The 21,851-nt window shown below is 47.1% G+C and overlaps 1 protein-coding gene across 4 annotated transcripts; it reads left to right on the plus strand.

Annotated features, from left to right (window-relative positions):
• Positions 1-3,491: 3,491 nt before the first annotated feature.
• On the plus strand, positions 3,492-14,563 carry SLC22A13 (solute carrier family 22 member 13). 4 transcript variants are annotated; one of them, XM_037847384.1, is made up of 10 exons: positions 3,492-3,882; positions 7,568-7,671; positions 7,913-8,067; positions 8,268-8,436; positions 8,661-8,781; positions 8,864-8,958; positions 9,212-9,426; positions 9,597-9,705; positions 10,251-10,466; positions 10,702-14,563. In XM_037847384.1, the coding sequence occupies exons 1-10, from the start codon at positions 3,505-3,507 to the stop codon at positions 10,793-10,795; spliced, it is 1,656 nt and encodes a 551-aa protein (XP_037703312.1). In that variant the 5' UTR covers positions 3,492-3,504; the 3' UTR covers positions 10,796-14,563. The 4 variants fall into 4 exon arrangements, with proteins under 4 accessions (XP_037703312.1, XP_037703317.1, XP_037703313.1 ...); XM_037847389.1 differs by lacking the exon at positions 10,702-14,563 and adding an exon at positions 10,097-10,171 and having other exon boundaries at positions 10,251-10,288; XM_037847385.1 differs by lacking the exon at positions 10,702-14,563 and having other exon boundaries at positions 10,255-10,448.
• The last annotated feature ends 7,288 nt before the right edge of the window (positions 14,564-21,851 follow it).

Raw genomic sequence — 21,851 nt, forward strand, 5'->3', positions numbered from 1 at the left:
TGGTGGTTTTGGATGCTTTACTTTAATGCCATTTGGGGAGCTGTGGAGAATGGGTCTGAGAGTCAACTACTAACTTTAATTTTTAAAGTGAATAGAGAGAAGCCAAAGTGCATGTAACCTATAAAATGTGTGTATTGATCTATAAATTATATACAGTGGATTAAAAAACCATTGTACCGAGGGGAAACTGAAATTCCAAAAGGAGAGGGATGAGGTCTGCCCAAGGAAATCTGGTAGGGTGGGATATGGAACTCCCTGCATTATGTTCCATTCTTTTCTAAACTGGTTCTGTTCATGCTGTTGGACAGGGGAAAGTTGCCAGATTCAAGTCCTTGGGAGTCCCTTTTGGAAAGATAGAGCAGAGGTGAACTTGTCCCTACTTGGCTTCAGTATTAAAATGATGAGGTTCCATGTAAGATTCTAGGCCTGTCTATGTCCCTGTCCTCCACCTCCTAGATGAGTGATCTCTCTGATCAAATTCCTTACAGAAGGTGGCCTTTCAGCCATGACAGGACTGCCTGTGGTGCCTGGTATTTCTGAGCTCAGGGCTGTGGGGCCTTTGGAGTCGACAGCATCATATGGCCTGCAGCTAGGTTGAGTTTGCTTTCAAGATAAGCGAATTGTAAAGGTGGACTTGGCTGTGAGGGCAGGCAAGCAGGTGCTGGTTCCTCAAAAGTGACCGTAGGGTACGGAGGGGACGGGAGGGGAAGGAAAGGGAGCAGAGTGGAGGCTACTTGGAGTCTGTCCCATTCTTGGATCTGGTCTTATCACTAGGCCTACTTCCTTAGCTGTGCCTCTTGCAGAGTAGAAATGATCTGTGCAGCTTTGGGTAAGGTCCTCTTCCTTGAGTTTTTATTTACTACAGTCATTAATTCTGAAACTTGTAAGAGATTTAAAACACCATCTCGTCCATCCCTACAAGGGATATCTGAGAGTACCTCCTTCAAACACCCATTCCCTCCCTCTACCACACACAAATGCCCACCCTTCACCCACTAGATAGATGATTGCCCTTGATCTTCCTGAACACCAGATGATTGCCATTGATCTTCCTGAACACTTATAAGAAGAGTTGAGTTCATTCTACTTAAAACAGTTCTGATGGCCAGAAAATTCTTGTTAAATCCCTCTTTGGTCTTAGTTGTGCCCTTGAGTGAGGGTAGGTACAAGGAGTTGAAGAGGAGGAAACAGCCTGTCAGGCCTGAGGGACCAGGGGCAACCCCAATCCTACCCTGCAGGTGGTCATAGAATGGAAACCAGATATCAGCACAGGTGCTCCTAGGTCAGCGAGACCACGGAGTGGAGAGATGGCTCTCTGGGGCCACAGTGATCCAGAGAGGGCTTCCTTGAAGAGAAGAACTGGCCATGGGCTTTGAAGCATGGGGACCCTTTGGCAAACGGGGAAGGAGGGGTGGGGTTAAGAAAAAAAAATAAACCAAAAAATTAGGATTTGGGGAATGTGGAAATAAAGTGGGGCCAATGATATGCAGCTCCTTGGTCCCAAGATTTTGGGCTCATAGTTCCAACTGGAGGTTGGCCCCAGGAAAATCTTTAGTCCCTGTGTCTGGAGTGTCCTCATGGTTCTTTCTCTACTTTAGAATCACACACCAAGAAGTGAAATAATCCATAGAAACCATCTAGTTTAAGCTTTTTCTATATACAGATGGGGAAACAGGCTCAGGAAACGAGGCACATCCATGATCACAGAGTGAATCAGTGGCAAAGTCCAAACTTTTTACCTCTCAGCTCCAAGCTCCCTTGGCTACTTGGAGCCTTTCCCTGTTTGGAGTGAGGAAATGATGGAAGACTGAGGACAAGGCTGTGTCTCCACTAAGTTCTCACCCTCCAAGGGAGCACCAGTCTGGGCAGTGGCAATTGGTAGCACCATTCTCATGGCAATTAAAGACAATGCTGAGGACAAGGTGAAAGGAAGATACATGAAGAAAAGATAGAGCTTGAAACAGTGGTGGGTCTGGTGAACTCAGTTGGGACAGAAAGGAAAGTGCTCCCCTTATGCAACATGGATGTGACACTTGCCTTTGCCCACCACCGCTTTGACCTGCTCCACAGGCTGAGATGAATGGGCAGCCAGCAGCTCTGCCAGCCAGGTTGCTAAAGTCAGGCACCCTGCACAACCTTGCTTCCTTGGATTCATTTCATCCATTTTCTTGTTCCTGCCCTCAAAATACATTCACATGGTTCAAAATAAAAGAGACAGGAGGGTACTGTGTGAGAAAGTTCTGCTATGAATATGTGAGCAGACGTGTTTATGTATGTTTGTGTACATGTGTATGTTCACGCATGTGTTTTCCCCTGATTCTCTTGAAGCTCCCTTTGGTCCTGTCATTCCCCACCTACCATGGCTAAAGGGTTCCTTCCAAGCACTGGTTCGATTTCCAGTAAGTCTTTCCCCAAGATATAAAAGGCTTTTTTCTTTGTGAGGTTCCTCTTCTCTGAGGTCCAGCTTTAATCCTAACCTGCCAGCTACCAATCTGCCCCATCCCAACCGTGACTCCACCAAGGTTCTTGAGTGGTCAGCCATGGTGGAGGGAGACTGTCCTGAGATTGCTTAGGAACCTTGTGGCTACTCTGCAAAGCTTGCAAATGCAAGGACAGCTTGCTTTTTCTTTTCTTTTTAACTTTCAAATTTAATATAATTTCAAACCTAAAGGACAGTTGCAAAAATAATACAAACGTCATTCAGAGAACTCCAATATGTTGGAGCTTGGATTTGTTTTTTCTTGGGAATGTGTTAATGGCTTCTTACTTGATTAGAGAAAGAAAAGCTCAAAATGCAAGTCTTAGTGCTTCTCTGATTATTCTGGGATTATCTTTGGTGCTAAAAAGGAGGTAATTGGCTGGTGTTGCATACCACCACATACCAGGGACCCACAGGAGAAAGATAAGACCATCAGGGTCAAGAGGCCAGACTGGGCTGCTAGAAGAGCTAATGGACGACCGGGTCATTGCTGCCACCCTGACTTGTTCCCCAATGTCTAGTGTGGGCTGACCCCAGAAGGGACTTCTGTGTCCCTCTGAATGTTAACAACTGCTTCTCTCAGAATTCGGGTTCTACAGTAACGGGAGGGATCTGAGCTGGGTGTGAACTACAAAGATTGTTTCATTTGGCAGGGTGGTAGGGGTGGCGGAGGTGGGGGCGGGAGCTTTGTAAACTGTATAAGGTTTGGCTAAAACTTAACTCCTGTGTGCTGGGCCTGAGAAGGTCCTCATGGCTCCTCTTGTGAGATACCTGTGTCTATCACAGGTCAATAAAACTTGTCAATATAACATCCTCAGATCTGCCAGCCAAAGTGAACTATTTTTTCATCATATTCTACCTTTCCCAGGCTGCAGCTAGGGAGCTGAGGGGTGGCAGGTGGAGCTGGGCAAGGCTGGATTAAATATTAATGGAGCTGTCACCACTGCCCAGAGGATCAAGTGCTCCAGAGCCAAGCTTCAGAGCTACTGGGTGGCTCTAGTCCGAGAAAGTAGTGACTGGCAGATATGGCTCATTTTGCCCAAGTCTTGGCTGAGATAGGCGACTTTGGTCGCTTCCAGGTACAGCTGCTGCTACTGCTGAGTGTCCCCAACTTCCTGTTTGCCTTCTACATGTTTGCCCAGGTCTTCATGGTCCTGGAGGAGACCCACCACTGTTCAGTGGCCTGGGTCAAGAGCCACACTTTAAACCTGAGTGCTGCTCAGCAGCTGGCACTGAGCGTGCCTCTTGATGCCGTGGGCAGCCCTGAGCCCTGCCTCATGTTCCGGCCACCCCCTGACAACACCAGCCTGGAGGACATCCTCAGCCACCGCTTCAATGAGACACAGCCTTGTGAGACTGGCTGGGACTATCCTGAAGACAGGCCTCTATCCCTGAAGAACGAGGTAGGGCTTCCCTTTGCCTATCTGTCTGTCTTGGGTCTGTCATTTCCTCGGTCTGCCCCTCTGCCCTTGGTCATAGGCCGTTGCTCTGTTCTGTATATCTGCCCCTATGCCTGCATGGTTGACTACTGGTGTTCCTATCTTTCTTTTTGCCAGTCATCCTGTTTTTCTTTTTTGTCCTCTACCTATAGGCCATCTACTTGTATTGATTTTCTGTGTAGTCTGTCTGCCTATCTGTCCATTCATCTCTGCCTCTCCTTTTCTGTCTCTCCCTCTCCCTGTTTGTCCCTCTGCTCACCTGCCCAGTCACCTGCCTTTCTTCTTGTGCCCTTCTGTTTTCCTGTCTTTGTGCCCTTATCTTTATCCAGTGTTCCCATGTGCCTGTCCCTTTGCCCTTTGTCTGTTAGTCTGCCTCCTACAGGCCTGCCTGGTTACCTAACTTCCTGTGTTTTCCTCTCTTCTCTTTCCCTATCCACCCATCTACTTTCCTGCTTGCTTGCCTTGGGCTTCTTCCCTTCCAGCTTCTCTCTGTAGTTCTCTGTCTGCTAGCCTCTGGGGTGCTGGAGGATGCCTGTGTCTCTAGGTCCTGTCCCATGGATAACGAAACATTCATTCTTGCTAGCTTCATTCTCTTGGGAGAGACCGAGGCAGACAAACAGGAAGTTTCCCAGTCACCTCAGAGTAAGGGGCCCTCCGAAAGTATCTAGTCCCACTCCGTTGCTTTCCAGATAGTGGGATTAAGGCACAGATGGGGAGACGGCTTGGCCAGGGCGACATAGTGAGTTGGTAGTGGAGCTGGGACTCCTGTGCAGGGCTCCTGCTGTTCAGTTCCCTGCAGGAGAAGGGGACAGCACAGATAGTTGAGAAACCCAAGGGGCTGGAGTTGTCAGGGAGTTCTAACTCTCACCTTCTTTAATATGGTATACATCCCAAGCCTGTGACAAATCCTGAGCCCAGACATTAAACATTCAGTTTTTAGTGAATAGGCAAGAGCCGGCTCGTAAGGGCCTAGACACAGCACTAAGGACTTTGGGCTTTCTCTTAGGGGCCATGGGATGCCGTTGAAGATTTTGGAATGGGAGAGGGAGATGTGATGGGGTCTGCTATGAGGAAAGCAGGCAGAATTCTGAGAGCATGGTTCCTGCAGGCCACTGTGGCAGGACTCACAGAACCATCCACTAGGGCAGGGGTGTTGATGACTGGCATCCCAAGTTGGAACTCTTTTTATCTCTGTATCATCTATAACATGACACCACCACATGAGCTTGGGCAAGGCTTGGCACTTCTCCAAGCCTCAGTCTCTGCTGCTGTACAAGGGAATGATAAGGTGTATGTAAACTGCAGGGAGGTAGTGAATAGTGGCCACTAACCAGGGGTGCCAGCCTTGGAAGCCTCCAAGCTTGGCACCCATGCCTTCAGAGCACTGTACCCTGCTTGGGTTTGAGATGTCTCACCAGCTGTGAGCGTCATGAGGCCTGGGCCAGTGCACCCTCACACTAGCTAACGTTTTCTGACAGCTTCCTGTATGACAGCCACTATGCTAAGCATGCTACATGTGTTCATTCCTTTATTCTTGTCGGGATACTATGTATTATATTTTGTCCCCATTTTGTACAGAGGAAACTGAGACACAGATGGATTGGCTAACAGGCTCAAGTTCACATAAAACCATTCAATTCTGACTCCAGTGCCTGGCAGCAGAAGGCTTTTATCATTATTTATTTTAAATATCATCTTACTATGAAGGCAATCTGTGGTTGCTGAACAGAACTAGGTGCAAGAAGTCCAAGTCCTCTGTCCTGTCTGCTTTGTTCCCCAGGGACAATCACAGTTAATTGTTGGACATAATTTCTTAAAAATTAACAGTTGTCCTTGAGAATGGAAGTGTTAGCACAATGGTAACTCCTAGGCTGGTTAATTTCTTGCTAAAGGTTATTTAACAGATGGTCACTGGCTAGTTGGCTAGCTGTAGGCATTTGTTCATTCATTAATTCAGCAGATACTCTCTTAGACTTCACTCAGTTTCAGTCCCTGTCTGGGGGAACAGGGGTATCTCAACTCCACTGCCATCCAGCTGTATGACCTGGGATAGGTGCTTAACCTCCCCTGCCTCAGTTTTATCTACCAGCTAAAGCTGACAAAATGCAATATACCAGAGTTGGCTTTTACAATGGGAATTTATTAACTTACAAGTTTACAGTTTTGAAGCTGTGAAAAATGTCCAAATCAAAGAATCAACAGGATGATACCTTCTCCCCGAAAACTGGCTACTGCAAGCCTCAGCTCCTGTGTCACATGGCCAGGCATACGGCAACATCTTCTGGTCTCTCCCTTCTCTCCCGGGTTTCATTGCTTCCAGCTTCTGGCTTCAGTGGCTTCCTCTCTCAGCTTCTGTGTGCATCCTTGACTCTCAGCTTTTCTGGCTTTTCTCTCTGAGTTTCTCAGGGAGGGACTTTTTTTCTGTGTCTTCTTTCTGTCTTTTATCCTCTTACAAAGGACCCCACTGAGTGAGGTGGGGTCACATCTCAAGTTAAGATCCTACTCACCAAAAGATCCTACTTACAATGGGTCCACACCCACAGGAATGGGTTAAATTTAAGAACATGATCTTTTGGGGGATCATACAGCTTCAAACCATCACATAAGTCAAGGACTATTACCAGAATTATATGAGATAATGCATGTAAAGCACTTAGCACAGAGTAAGCACTCAAAAGGCCTTAGTCATTGCTGTTATTAAGCTATGCCCATGAACTCTGGGAGAGAGCTCACATGTCATGATCCCCCCCACAAACATTATTTGTGTGCCAGGAGCTGATCTGTGTGCAAGGGACACTGAACTCTCTGAGGGGCCTGTAACCCGGTGGGGGTGTCATCAGTCACTTGAACTGTGTGTGCACATGCAGTAGACATGTATGTGTGTGTGTGTGTGTGTGTGTGTGTGTCCCTCTGTCCTAACTGGTGTGTGAGGCCTCCTTAGGATCCTGACTGTTGAGAGTTTTGGGAGGGCTTTGCAGCCAGACGGGCACACCTGGAGAGGCCCAAGTGGGTCAAAGGGATGGGGTGCCCTGCCTGTGGGGAAAAGGCCCCATTTGTCAGGATGCAGCAATTAATTGTCTCCCAAATTTTGCATCCTCATGTGTCAGTGATTTCTACATGGTGTCCCAGGCTAAGAGACAGTTCTATTAAGTAATTGGATCCAAACAACTCAACAAGTGTTTATGTCCTGACAACTTAGTAGCTGTTTAAAAAAATAATATGCATAAGTTGAAAAAATCTTTTATTTAATTCTCAAATAAATGCAGTTACCTACTGATAGGATGTGTGTGCCTATTGGGAACTGTACAACTTCTCAAGCCTCGGATACCACCCCCTACCATTTTCTGTTCAACATTGATTTTCACGTGTTATTTGTTTTCATCACAGCTACTGCCAAAAATACAGCTTCACTTAGATGTGATGTCACCGAAAAGAATGCAGTATGATCTGTTGAAACTGTGAACTCTCCTGAGCTATATTTTGGGTTATGTTCGACAGATGTCGAATATTGCTGCATTTCCCTTTAAAATTTAAAAATATCCTTCCGGGAACCATGGGTGTCTGCCCTGAGAGATGTAGGCAGTGGGCAGGTGGTAGAGGACCTGCCCTCAGTGCTGCCCCTAGCCACATCTGCTTGTGTCTGCCTCAGTTTGACCTGGTTTGTGATCGGAAGCACCTGACGGAGACCTCGCAGTCAGTGTACATGGCCGGGCTCCTTGTTGGGTCTCTCATCTTCGGGCCCCTCTGTGACCGGTAAGAACCCTGACCAGTTCACATCTGGCCTAGCACGCTCTTAGGCTCCTGGCCCAGGACCAAGCTTCCCCCTTATTCCTCCTCACACTGGACTCCAGGACAAGGTCATGTTCCCCCACTCTCAAATGGGGGCTCCCCTTCAGCGATTCCAGGGCAGGAGTGGGTGTCCCTTGCCTATTCCCTCTCAGATAGACCCTCAAGAGGACGCCTCCCCCATAGACCTGCCTCTTTGCTGCCCCAGGATTGGCCGCAAGGCCACTATCCTGGTTCAGCTGCTCCTCGTTGCCCTCCTCGGCCTGGCCACAGCCTTCGTGCCCAGCTTTGAGCTCTACGTGACCATGCGCTTTGCGGTGGCTACTGCTGTCGCTGGATATGCCTTCAGCAATGTCACCCTCCGTAAGTACTGGGGCCAGGAAGCTTCACCACAGGGTCAGGGCCTGTGGCCCAGGCACCTCATTTCAGCCTGGACATGCACCGGGCACAGCAGAGCTTCTAGAGCTGGGACTGAATCTCCAGACCCTCACAGGTGGCATCTGGGGAGTGACAGGGGTAGGTGGGCAAGGTCTGGCCCAGGCTCAGCCCCTCTGTTCCCACAGTTACCGAGTGGGTGGGTCCCTCACAGAGGACCCAGGCTGTGGTCCTGGCCCTGTGTGCCTTCTCCGTCGGGCAGATGGCACTAGCAGGACTTGCCTACGGCGTCCCCAACTGGCGGCTCTTCCAGATCGCCGGTACCGCGCCTGTCTTGTTGCTGTTCTTCTACTTCTGGTGAGGAGACACTTCCTGGGAATGGGCTACCCCTAAATTAGCTGTGCCATAGTGTGATTGGAGTCTAGCACCCAGATTCATCCCCTGGGACAGTCAGAAACTGGCCTGGGCAAGGGAGCCTGTAAAGGCTGAGGTGCAGGGTTCAATGTGCATTGGAACAGTCTGGGAAGGCTTCCTGGAAGAGGGGGGAGGCTCTGCAGGACTCTGTTCCCCCTGGCCTACAGGGCTCTGCCGGAATCTGCACGGTGGCTCCTGACCAGGGGGAGGGTAGAGGAGGCAAAACAAGTGATCCAGAAGGCAGCTTCAGTCAACAGGAGGAAAGTCTCCCCAGAGCTCTTGAGCCAGGTACTTCCTGCACACTCAGGCCCCACCCTGCCCCCCAATATGACCTTTCTGCCAGGCCCCTCACTCTGTACCTTCCTCCCAGCTGGTCCCAGAGGAGACAGGCCCCTTAGGAAATGCCCTGGATCTGTTCAGACATCCCCAGCTCCGAAAAATGACCCTGATTCTCTTCTATGTCTGGTGAGTACACCAGGGCCCATGCCCCTCCCTGAGGATGAAGCCAAAAGGCTGCTACTTCCCTGGGGTGTGTCAGTGGAGTGATGGGATGGTGGCTGTCTCTGGCTGTGTTGGTCTGTCTGGGGATTACCGTATCTCTCCCTGGCTGTCCTGTCATCTCCTGTTGTGACTTCTGGCCAAGACAGTTTCTCCCTCTGGGTGTCATGGTGTTCCATCAACCAGAAATGAGTGACAGGGACTCTTGGACACTTTGTAGGTTTGTGGACAGTCTGGGATACTTTGGCCTGAGCCTCCAAGTGGGGGACTTTGGCCTGGACATCTACCTGACGCAGCTAATCTTTGGAGCAGTTGAGGTGCCTGCCCGCTATTCCAGCATCTTCGTTATGCAAAGATTGGGCCGCAAGTGGAGCCAGCTGGGGACTCTGATTCTGGGTGGCCTCATGTGTATCGCCATCGTCTTCGTCCCAGCAGGTACCAGGGCTGGCTTCCCCGACCTCCCATCAGGGGCCGCACAAACAGCCATTGCTTCCCTTGGTGTCGGGTACAGAAGGGGTGAGGTGTTTGGGCAGACAGGGGAACGGACAGGGCCCCAGGGGTGGGGCTACCTACCTAACATGTGGCTGACAAGTGTTCTTCCCCAGATCTGCCCATGGTGGTCACTGTGCTGGCTGTTGTGGGGAAGTTTGCTACAGCTGCAGGATTTACCATCTCCTATGTGTACTCTGCTGAGCTCTTCCCCACCGTCATCCGGTAAGGGCTGCTGGTGCAACTCCTGCTCCTCCGTTCCTGAGACCCTGGTTTTGGCCATCCTTCTGTCCACCCTCACCACCATTCCACAAATGACTGACAGAGCTCGCCCTGGGGCAGCAGTGCTGGGTGGGGTCCAGGGCAACCAGAAACCCAGTCCAGGTCCTCAAGTTGACCCCAGGCTGGTGGAGGACAGGTAAGGAAGTAGGCCATACCCTGGCCTGATTGGGACTGGAATATGGGATATACCTAAGAACAAATGGACCAGGAGGAAGAACACTCAGGTGTGAAGGGTAGTCTTGACAGGTAAGTGGGAGTATAGCAGGCAGACAGAGAGGCCTGGAGGTGGGAGAAGCATGGCACACAGTTGGTCTACAAGTAGTTCATTATGCAGGAGCAGAGAGCTGGAGGGCTCGGGTTGGCCTGCATGAGGCTGGAGACCCTACAGGCCTTTGGGAAACATAGTAAGGTATCTGGGCTCTCCCAAGAAAGGGGCTGTGGCCTAGAGGTGAGACTGGGTCTGCTCAGCCTGCTTGGCCTTCCCTCAGGCAGACAGGCATGGGGCTGGTGGCCGCCATCTCGCGGATTGGGGGCATCCTTACGCCGCTTGTGATCCTGCTGGGCGAGTACCAGGCTGCAATCCCTATGCTCATCTACGGCAGCCTCCCTATCGGGGCAGGTCTGCTTTGTGCCCTGCTGCCAGAGACCCATGGCCAGCCCCTGAAGGACACCATCAAGGACTTGGAGCAGGGCCCCTCACAACGGTGAGCTGTTTGCTTTCTCTGTAGCCCAGGACCTGGGCCTCCCGTCAGTGGCCCCTCTCCCAGAGGCCCAGGCCTCCACCTCACTGTTACTCTTGTTGCTTGGAGGGCTAGTGTGGGGCCCTCGGGAAGCACAGACATCTGACCCAAAGCCTACTTTGGGGAGGGGCTGGCGAGGCACACTGCCCTGGAGTGACTAATTCCTGGGCAGCCAGTGACGGCCTTCTGCTCCTTCCAGGTCCCCAAAGCCAGCACCCTCAGAAAAGGAAGCGAAGGCCACAGGAAAAACTTCCAGCCCAGGAGTGGCCTTTGTCAGCAGCACTTACTTCTGACTGTGGTCTGGAAGAGCCAGACTGTCAGCATCAGGGGAGCTGCCTAAACACTGCCCTGCATGTGGCCAGAACCTGGGAGGACCCAGGGGCAAGGCCAGGCTTGCTGTGGAGGGAGGTGGCACACCATGACCTGGCCCCATCCCCTGCTGCTGAGCCCAATCCCCAAGGCATCTGGAGGAGGACCTCCCTCCCTTCCTCACCCACCTCAACCCCAGAGCCCCCACCCTCAATATCCTTCTCCCGGTTAGGGTCTTAGTGTGTCGTGGGCTCAGCTTGTTCTCTGGTAGTCTCTTGGGGGTGTGGCTCCTCCAATCCCCTTAATCTGGACATCCCTATCCCTCAACACCCATTCAAGCCCAGAACAGAGCAGCAAATATGTGGGAACAGGAGAAGAAAAAATTTGAAATTGTGGACTCCATCCAGGTAGGTGGAAGAAAAGGTGTAGATGAAGAGAAGTTTCCTTCTAATCCCTGGACCAGGCACCCCTGGCTAAGATGGGGGCCCCTAGAACATTTGATATTGCTAAGAGAAAACTCCTTATCCAGTCTAAATCAAAACTTCAATCTTGCCGTCTTTTCAAAGACCTTCCAACCCCCTGCTGCATACTTAGCTCCTAGCTCAGGGACTGGACATGAGGAAGGGGGTGTGGGGGGTTGTTCTGTTCCTCTCCTTGCCCCACTTCCTCCCCCTCATGCTTTGCTGCTTCTGACTCTTCCAGGGCCCACCCAGGGAGAGGGAAAAGGGTAGAGGTCTTTTTACTCGGCTGCCGCTGTTTGCCATTCTCTCCAGGCTTAACACTGGCTGATCATCCATCCATTGCAGCAGGTTTCCAAAAGCTGGCTCCTCCAGGGGGCATATCTGTGGGCTTTTTAAAGATCCTCTCAGGACCTCTGCATTGTTTCTTAGGATGAGCAATGCAGTCACCTGATCTCTTGGGATTCCTCCTCAGCTCCTGCCCCCAGTGTTACTCCTCAAATAGTCTCTTCCTGTGGCATCCTTTTCTTAGAAGATAGCTCTCTTGGGTGGGGTCCCATCAAGCTATCTCAAACCAGGCTACCTGGCAGAAGAACACCTTGCATCTTTGCCCCACCAAATGATGGAGAAAGAGCCTGCTCAGCCACTGCCACCTCTCTTTGCCTTGCCCTCAAAGGCATCTTTAGCCAACTGTGCACAAGGGAATGAGGTTCCATTCTCTTCTTCTCACAGGCACCCCAGTGCATCGCTGAGAAGGGTTCTTTCAGAACCTCCCTCACACTCACCTTCTCTTTTGTAGTCTGGAGTGGGGTAGGTACTGGACCAGTTTTGCTGTTTGTAAATCCAGCATGGATGTGCCCGGTCTCTCTCTTGTGGATGTGTGGTTATTTATTACTCATGGGCCTCAGCTTTGGAGTGATGGGCAAAAGTTCTATTTAGCCTCCTGCTGCATACCCATTCATGGACCCCTCCCCCCCAAGCTAAATTCTCTCCTTGGGGACACTTAAAAGTCTGCCTTGGTACAATGTGGAGCCTGGGCTGAAACTGCCATGATCGGAAAAAGAAAACCTGGATGGAAGTGAGGAAACTGTCATTTCAAAGCTGAGTGCAGTTTCCTCCTCTAAGATGTGGAGACTCGCACCCCCTTGAGGCAGAATGATCTTCATTTCTGGGAAGAGACTTAACTGAACCCTTCATTGACACAAGCATAATGCAAGGACTCACCTTTCATCTTCAGGTGGATCTTTGTAGATTTTTTTTTTTTTAAGAGGGACCGTAGATGCTTGGATCCAGAGAAGGATATTTCTCTGCATGTATTTAGGAATGCCCTGTAGCTTGTCCCGGTTAATGGGTAAATGTTTGTCTTTTAGCAGTTGCAGATTTGAGGTCTGCAGCTGAGACCCCTGGGACCTCAGAGGAGAAGATATGTGGGTCTGTTCTTGACTCTACCCAGGCAGTGGCCAGCATGGGTAGGGCTATGGCAGTTCTCCTTGGGGATTGATTCATGCACCCCTGGTCTTTGTCCCACTTGCTTTCCCAGTCACCCATGTACTGATCCATCAAGAAGACCCCAGGTGACTTGCCCTGCCTCCAAAAGCATGCTGAAAGCTGGAACCAGAGATCCACAATTCATCTGCAGCTATTGAACTGATCCCCAGAACCTCCAGGGAACTGCCGTGGATGAGGATGTGGGGCATTAAACAACACAGCTGGCCCAGCATGTGGGGCATGGAAGGACCTCTTGAGAATGGATGTCTAAGGAGACAACTGAAGTGTGAGCCAGAGGTGGCTGTTGAAGAGAAGGCAGGCAGGGGGTGTAGAAGACCTTTCAGGTATGAAGACTAATGGGCAGGTGCTGCAGTTGGAAGGATTTCCAAGAGTTTGAGGAATCACAAGCTAGTGGGGCTTGTTAAGCACATCCTTAATTTTGAATTTTGTTCTGAGGGCAAAAGCCACTGTTTTTTATTTGTTTGTTTGCTGGTTGGTTGGTTGGTTGGTTGTTTTCTTTAAGCAAGGGAGTGGCCCAATAAGATCTGTATTTTTAAAAATCACTGTTTGGAGACATGAATGAGTTAGAAAGGGAAAAAGCAGAAGCAGAGAAACCAAGCAGGACATCATTACAGCAATAAAATTAATAGCAAACATTTATTACCTCAATTTATCCTCACAACATCCTGATGATGGAGTGGGGACATGAATACCCACTGATTGATTTCTTCACTGGCTTGTTCCTGGCAAGTTCCCTGGAACTTGGCTTCCGGGGGTCCCTTGGCTCCAGCCTGGAGAGAGAACCCCCTGGCCTTTAGGCCCAGTGTCTAACCTCCTTAGAGACACCTCTGAGATTAAGACCACTACATTACACATTTCATGTTTGCTAGTGCAATGTCTAAAGCCTAAGAACCCCCTGAATATCTCCAGCCAACTACTCCTGTACCTCACCACTGTCCCCACTGCCTCCAGCTGCACTGACCTAGTCTACACCCCACCCTGCTCCACCCCCTAGTCTCAACTCTGGATCTCAGGAGCCGCCACTCCAAATCCAGCAGAAGCCCTGTGTCCTCCACCCTTCTTGGAAGGGTGCTGCATCTCCTGCCTCTTCCTCTGGTCTCTCATTCTCTCACAGGTAAGGAGCTGCAGTAAGGGCCTCTTCGCTCTCCATTGCTGCATCAACCATCACAACCCCTCCCTCTTGTTAAAAACCTCCTCTTGGAGAAACCTGTCTCTCCAGCTCCTTCTGGGATTCCTCCTGCTCCTAGAGTCTCCAGATGAGCCAGAATGGCTCTCTCCTGAGCCAGAGTCACTAATCATTCAGCCCCAATGTGGGAAAGGACCCAAATATTTATTAATTTTTTCAATCTTTAATCAAGGGAAACAGAAATGACTTCATGATTTTTTACAAAAATAATTAACATTTGTAGATGGTGTGAATATTAGTTCTGTAAACTCATGTCTGCAAGAAACACCGTTTCTTTAATTTAGATTATGAGCCTCTATCTCTCTGAGCAGATCAGAAATTCAATCTTGGCCATTTTGGAGTGCTCCTCTACCCAGAGAATGAGCCAGAGTCCCGGGATCTCGTTTAGACAAAGCAGAGGGGTGCTCCCTGTTTGGTCATCTGCCCCACTGCTGATGGTGGAGGCCCATTGTGCTGGCCTGCTCGGTCCCTCCAGCCCCAGCAGTGACGCTGCCTAGGGCTTAAGGCTGGGGAGCTCCAGGGAGGCTGAGGGGCTCAAGGCCAGCCACTCATGTGACCTCAGACAGTGGGAGGGAGGACTTGCGAGAGCTGCAGGGTCGGCTTGCCCCCAAATAATAAACTGCAAAATAGGCAAAAAGAGGTTCAACACCTGTCTGAGTTTTTCCACATTGAACACTTGGAAGGGCTTTATTTGAAATAGCAAATCTTTTTTTTTTTCAAATTTTTTTCTTAACATTTTGGTGTCCCAGTTTTTTCTGTCCCCCAAGCACATGCTGCATCTGCTGACTGGGTAATCAGGCAAGCTCGGGTCTCAGCTTCCCCTGTGGATGTTCCTGTTTCTCTCCAGATTTTTGCAGGGCAATGTCCAGGGTAGGGGTAAGGAGAAGAGAACTCTGTCTCTGCAACTTCCGGAAGCCCATGTGTGAGTGGTGAGCTGGTGGGGCTTGGCTCCTCCTGGGCCTCAGGCTGAACAACAATCTTGTGAAATCTGCTTCTCTCTGGCTCCTATGGGCCAGCTCAGTGGGAAAGGACAAGGTTTCCTCCTCCCCAGCAAGGGATCAGGATGGCTTAAAAAATGACAACTGTATTATATCTGGAAGGATGGGGAGAATTTCCCTAAGCAGAGATGGGACTCTTCTGGTGAGGGTGGTTTCCTTAAACAAAAGCACGGGGATTAGAACTTACAGGACTGGCTCAGGCCGAGATTTTCCCAACCTGCCTTGCCTCATTCTGTCCCTAGGGGCTGTGGGCAGTTGTGCCCCTGGATTGGAATGCTGCCCTTCACCATTTCCACACCACCCAGAGGACCCCCCCGTCCCATTGTGACACTACTCCCCAGCCACCAATGGAACCCAAGGGTTCTGTTCCAAGGGTCTGACTGGGCCTGGATTGTGGTCAGGTGGGCCCTGGCTTTGGCTTGTGGTCCTGTCTCCAGGGAGGAGGGTTTGGGAGGGTGTGGGGGGTGGTAATTATGATGACACCCAGCAATTGTGGGGCCACATTCTCAGCACAGATGTGGACAGGAGCCTGCTGGGGCCTGCTTGGCAGTAGGGAGTCTGTGGAAGGTCCAGGCTGCCGTCATGGGAAGCGTGAGTTCTCAAGTATGGCATCTAGCCATTTCCTGCCCCCAGGTGGAGTGCTGCTCCTGGGCTATACCTCCCTTTCCTAGGCCTCAATTTCCTCTCTTGTACACTGAGAACTAAGTGCTGGGGCCCAAGGTCTTGGCAGGGGACCTTTGGGTTCAAAAAGGGACAGAGTGCTCCAGGGCCTTGTGGGTATTCAGGTGATGCTGGGTGAAGATGAAAAGGATCCTACTGGGGAGTGGGGATGGGCAATACAGCTGGCTCCAGGCCTGGGAGCCACATCTCTGTGAGGAGAGCAAAGGGTTCCTCCCTCTCTTTTTGGGAAGTCTCCTCTCTTCACTTCCACCACCCCCCAAACCTTACACATATTCATACTGTATTAGTGTCCTATTTCTGCTATAACAAATTACCACAAACTTAGGAACTTAACACAAATTTATATCTCAGTGTTCTAAAGTTCAGAAATCCTAAATGGGCCTCTGGACTAAAATCAAAGTGTCAGCAGGGCTGCGTTTTCTGGAGGTTCTAGGGGAAATTTTGCTTTCTTGCTTTTTCCAGCTTCTGGAGACAGCCTGTATACCTTGGTTTGTGGCCTCCTCCCATCTTCAAAGCCAACAATGGCCAGTCAAGACTTTCTCATGCTACATCACTCTGACATTCTTCTGCCTCCCTCTTTCACATTTAAAGGACCCTTGTGATTATATTGGGCCCACCCAGATAATCCAGAATAATCCTCTTAAGGTCAGCTGATCAGCAGCCTTTATTCTCCTTTGCCATTTAACATAACATATTTGCAGGGTCCAGAGATTGGGAAGTAGACACCTTTGGGGAGCCATGATTCCGCCTACCAGAAACGCACATACACTCTAGTGGACTCTTCTTCTCACATTCTCTGCCTCCTATACATATCCTATTCCTGAGATCATGGATGGCAAATGCTGGGGCCAGGCAGGAGGCATAAGTGAGTGGAAAGGGCTAAGTATAAGATGACAAATGATGCTGGACTCTGGTCTCATGTTGGGATAAATCAGCAGTACTGACTGGGGCCTTTGGAGAGCAGAGGCTGAAGAAGTGGCCCCACCTCAGCTTTACTGGGATCAGCTGCCATCTGGGAATACTGGTCTAATTGCCACATTTCAAAAAGAAAATCCTGAATTTATGTGAAAGAAATAACAAAGATTAGAGCAGAAATAAATGAAATTGAGGATTTAAAAAATAAAATTAACAAAATCAAAAATTGCTTCTTTTAAAGGATCAATAAAATTTGCAGACCCTTAGCTAGATGGAGGAATAAAAAGAAGATGCAAATATGTAAAATCAGAAATGAGAGGGGGGACATTACTACTGACCCCAAAGAAATAAAACAGATCATCAGAGGATACTATGAACAACTGTATGCCAACGAGCCAATCTACATGAAATGGACAAATTCCTAGAAACACACGAACAACTGGCAGTGACTCTAGAAGAAATAGAAGATCTCAACAGACCAAAATTACAAGTAAAGAAATTGAGTCAATCATCAAAAACCTCCCAACAAAGAAAAGCCCAGGACCAGAAGGCTTCACAGGTGAATTCTACCAATTATTCCAAGAAGAATTAATACCAATCCTGCTCAAACTCTTCCAAAAAATTGAAAAGGAAAGAACGCTTACTCATTCAATGAAGCCAATATGTACCAATATACCCAAAGCCAGATAAAAGCACTACAAGAAAAGAAAATTACAGACAAATTTCTCTTATGAATATAGATGCAAAAATCCTCAACAGAATACTTGCAAATCAAATCCAACAGCACATCAAAAGAATTACACACCATAATCAAGTGATTTTATGCTAGGGATGCGAGGGTGGGTCAAAATAAAAAATTCAGTGTAATACAACACATTAAGAAGATGAAAAAACCACATGATCATCTCAATTGATGCAGAAAACACATTTGACAAAATCCCGTATCCTTTCTTGATAAAAACACATTGAAAGATAGGAATAGAAGGTGTTTTAGTTTGCTAAAGTTGATGAAATGTAGTGTACCAGAAATGGGTTGGCTTTTAACACTGGGGATTTATTAGCATATAACCCATAAGTTTCCAAATCCAGGCATCATCAAGATGATACCTTCTTCCTGAAGACGGGCTGCTGGCAATCTGGGACTCCTCTGTCGCATGGAAAGACAGAATGATGTCTGCTGGTCTCTCCCTTCTCTTCTGGGTTTTGTTGTTCCCAGTCTCTGGCTTTAGTGGCTTCCTCTCTGTTTCTGTGTATTTCTCTCTCAGCTTCTGTGTCTTTCTCTCTGTGTGTTTCTCTGAATTTCATCCTCTTATAAAGGACTACAGTAAGAGGATTAAGACCCACCTGGGGCATGCCACAACTGAAATAACCTAATCAAAAGGTCCCACTCACAATAGGTTTACACCCACAGGAACGTGATCTTCTGGGGTCCACAAAGCTTCAAAATATAACAAAAAGAAACATCCTCTACATGATAAAGAGCATGTATGAAGAACCCACAGCTAACATAATAGTCAATGGAGAAAAACAGAAAGATTTCCCTCTAAGATCTGAAACAAGACAAGGATGCCCACTGTCACCACTGTTATTCAGCATTGTGCTAAAAGTTCTAGCTAGAGAAGTTAGTCAAGAAAAAGAAATAGAAAACATCCAAATTGGAAAGGAAGAAGTAAAACTTTCACTATTTGCAGATGTCATGATTCTATATATAGAAAATCCTGAAAAATCTACAACAAAGCTGCTAGAGCTAATAAACGAGTTCAAAGTGGCAGGAGACAAGAACAACACACAAAAATCAATAGAGTTTCTATATACTAGTAGTGAGCAATATGAGATGGAAATCAAGAGATAAAATCCATTTACAAGAGCAATTAAAAGAATGAAATATATAGGAATAAATTTAACCAAGGATGTAAAGGACTTATATATGGAAAACCACAAACCATTGCTAAAACAAATCAAAGAAGACCTAAATAAATGATGGACCTTCTGTGTTCATGGATTGGAAGACTAAATATCATTAAGACGTCAATTCTACCCAAATTGATTTACAAACTCAATGCAATCTCAATAAAAATTCCAACAGCATACTTTGAAGAATTGGAAAAGCCAATTATCAAATTTATTTGGAAGGATAAGGGGCCCCAAATAGCCAAAACCATCTTGAAAAAGAACAAAGTTGGAGGACTCACACTTCCTGACTTCAAAGCATATGACAAAGCTACAGTGGTCGAAACAGCATGGTACTGGCATAAAGATAGACACGTTGATCAATGGAATCGAATTGAGAGTTCAGAAATAGACCTGCACACTTATGATCAATTGATCTTTGACAAGGCTGCCAAGTTCCCTCAACTGGGACAGAACAGTCTCTTCAACAAATGGGGCTGGGAGAACTGGATATCTATATCCAAAAGAATGAAAGAGGACCCTATCTCACACATTATATAAAAATTAATTCAAAATGGACCAAAGACCTAAATATAAGAGCCAGGACCATAAAACTCCTAGAATAAAATGTAGGGAAGTATCTTCAAGGTCTTGCAGTGTATGGTGGTTTCCAGTGCACAAGCAATGAAAGAAAAAAAAATAGATAAATGGGACCTCCTCAAAATTGAATACTGTTGTGCTTAGAAGGACTTTGCCAAGAAGGTGAAAAGGTAGCTGACTCAGTGGGAGAAAATATTTGGAAACTACATTCCTGATAAGGGTTTAATTTCTAGAATATATAAAGAAATCCTACAACCCAACAATAAATAAACAACCCAGTTAAAAAATGGGCAAAGGACTTGAATAGACATTTTTCCAAAGAGGAAATACAAAGGGCCAAAAAGCACATGAAAAGATGCTCAACATCACTAGCTATTAGGTAAATGAAAATCAAAACCACAATGAGATATCATTTCACATCTACTAGGATGGCCACTTAAAAAAACAAAACTACAAGTGCTGAAGAGAATATGGATAAATAGGAACACTTATTAATTGCTGGTGGAAAGGCAAAATGGAGCAACCACTGTGGAAGATAGTTTGGTGGTTCCTCAGAAAGTTAAGTATAGAATTGCCATATCATCCTTCAATCCCACTGCTAGGTATATCCCCAGAAGAGCTGAAAGCAAGGACTTGAACAGACGTTTTCCCATGGATGTTCATAGCACTATTCACAGTTGCCAAAAGATGGAAGTAACCCATGTGCCCATCAACTGATGAATGAATAACAAAATGTGGTGTATTCATTATTCACCTGTAAGAAGGAGTGAAGTCCTGATGCATGCAATGACATGGATGAAATTTGGGGACATTATGTTGAGTGAAATAAGCCAGACACAAAAGGACAAATTTTGTATGTTCTCACTCACATGAGCTAATTATAACCAAACTCATAAAGTTAGAATCTAGAATATAGGTTGCCAGGAGATAGAAAGGAGGTAGAGAATAGGGAGCTCATGCTTAATTTGTGCAGAATTTCTAACTAGGTTGATATTAAAAGTTTGGAAATGGATAGTGGGGATGGTAGCACATTATTGTGAGTGTAATTAACATGTTGAATTGGTTGAAGGGAGAAGTTTGGGGACTTGTTTGTTACTAGAAGGAAAGTCAGAAGATAAAACATGGGACTGTATATCACAGTGAACACTGTTGGGGTCAATGACCATGGTTAATAGTACAAACAAAAGAATGTTCTTTCACAAATTATAACAAATGTACATCGCCATCACAAGGTGTTAATAATAGGGTGGATAAGAGAAAAATACACCTAATGCAATCTATGGACTGAAGTTAACAGTAGTATTTTAATATTCTTTCATCAGTTGTAACAAAGATACCACACCAATACAAAGTGTCAACAATAGAGAGGAATACAGGACCATTGTAATTTGTTTTGTTTTGTTTTTTAATGCTTTTTAAAATTGTGAACCTTAACATATATACATAGCATGTTATGGGTTACAGTTATATAAAAATTAATTCAAAATGGACCAAAGACCTAAATATAAGAGCCAGGACCATAAAACTCCTAGAAGAAAATGTAGGGAAGTATTCACAATTTCAATTATTTCCATTATTGTAAAATATAACATATATACAGAAAGGTATGAATTTTCTATGTAAAGCTCAACAGGCAGTTATACAGGTAATTTCAAAAATTATTATGGGTTACAGTTCCACAGTTTCAGTTCTTTTCTTATTGTGAAATATAGGTTATATACAGAAAGGTAAAAACTTTCAAAGCACAATTCAACATATAGCTATAGAGCAAATTTCAAAGACTGTTACAGGTTACAGTTCCACCATTTAACTTATTTCCTTCTAGCTATTCGAATACCCTAGCATCTAAAATATATATAAAGCTTCAGTATTCATAATCCTTTGTTAAATCCTATCTTGTCTGTTGCTACCCCTTTGTTCCAGTTTGCTAATGCTGCCAGAATGCAAAACACCAGAAATGGACTGGATTTTATAAAGGGGGTTTATTTGGTTACACAGTTACAGTCTTAAGCCATAAAGTGTCCATCAACAAAGGGTACCTTCACTGGAGAAAGGCCATTGGCATCCGGAAAACCTCTGTTAGCTGGGAAGGCACGTGGCTGGCATCTGCTTGCTCCAGGTTGCGTTTCAAAATGGCATTCTCCAAAATGCCTCCATCAGCTTCCAACAGCTATCTTCAAAATGTCTGTCTCAGCTATAGCTCCTCTCTCAACTCCTGTGCTTTCTTCAAAGTGTCCCTCTTGGCTGTAGCAAGCTTGCTCCTTTTGTCTGAGCTTATATAGTGCTCCAATAAACCAATCAAGGCCCATGCTGAATGGGTGGGGCCACACCTCCATGGAAACTATCCAACCAGAGTTATCACCCACAGTTGGGTGGGGGGCATCTCCATGGAAACAACCCAATCCAAATGTTCCAACCTAATAAACACCAATACATCTGCCCCCACAAGACTGCACCAAAGAACATGGCTTTTTCTGGGGGATGCAATACATACAAACCAGCACACCCTTCCTCGTGTAATCTCTTTCTCGATCTTCAGGGATGTCTAGGCAATGACCACCCTAGCGTGTTCATATTGAAAAGGGGTGTCAACAGTATGGGGAAGGGGGCTGCATCTGATTGTTGTTCTTTAAGAGGCTGTTGCCTCTGGGTTTTAGGACTTGTCTGGCATAGGAACACTCTGGTGGATTTAAGTTTCTGAGGGATAAAACTTAGTGAATGAATCTTATAGAATCTCAGATAGGGACCTAGGTATTTCGGGACTACTATTGGTAAGGGCATGTCATACTGTGGCCATTTGGAT

Source organism: Choloepus didactylus, chromosome 1 (genome assembly GCF_015220235.1).
Source record: "Choloepus didactylus isolate mChoDid1 chromosome 1, mChoDid1.pri, whole genome shotgun sequence".
In the NCBI taxonomy this organism is placed as follows: domain Eukaryota; kingdom Metazoa; phylum Chordata; class Mammalia; order Pilosa; family Megalonychidae; genus Choloepus; species Choloepus didactylus.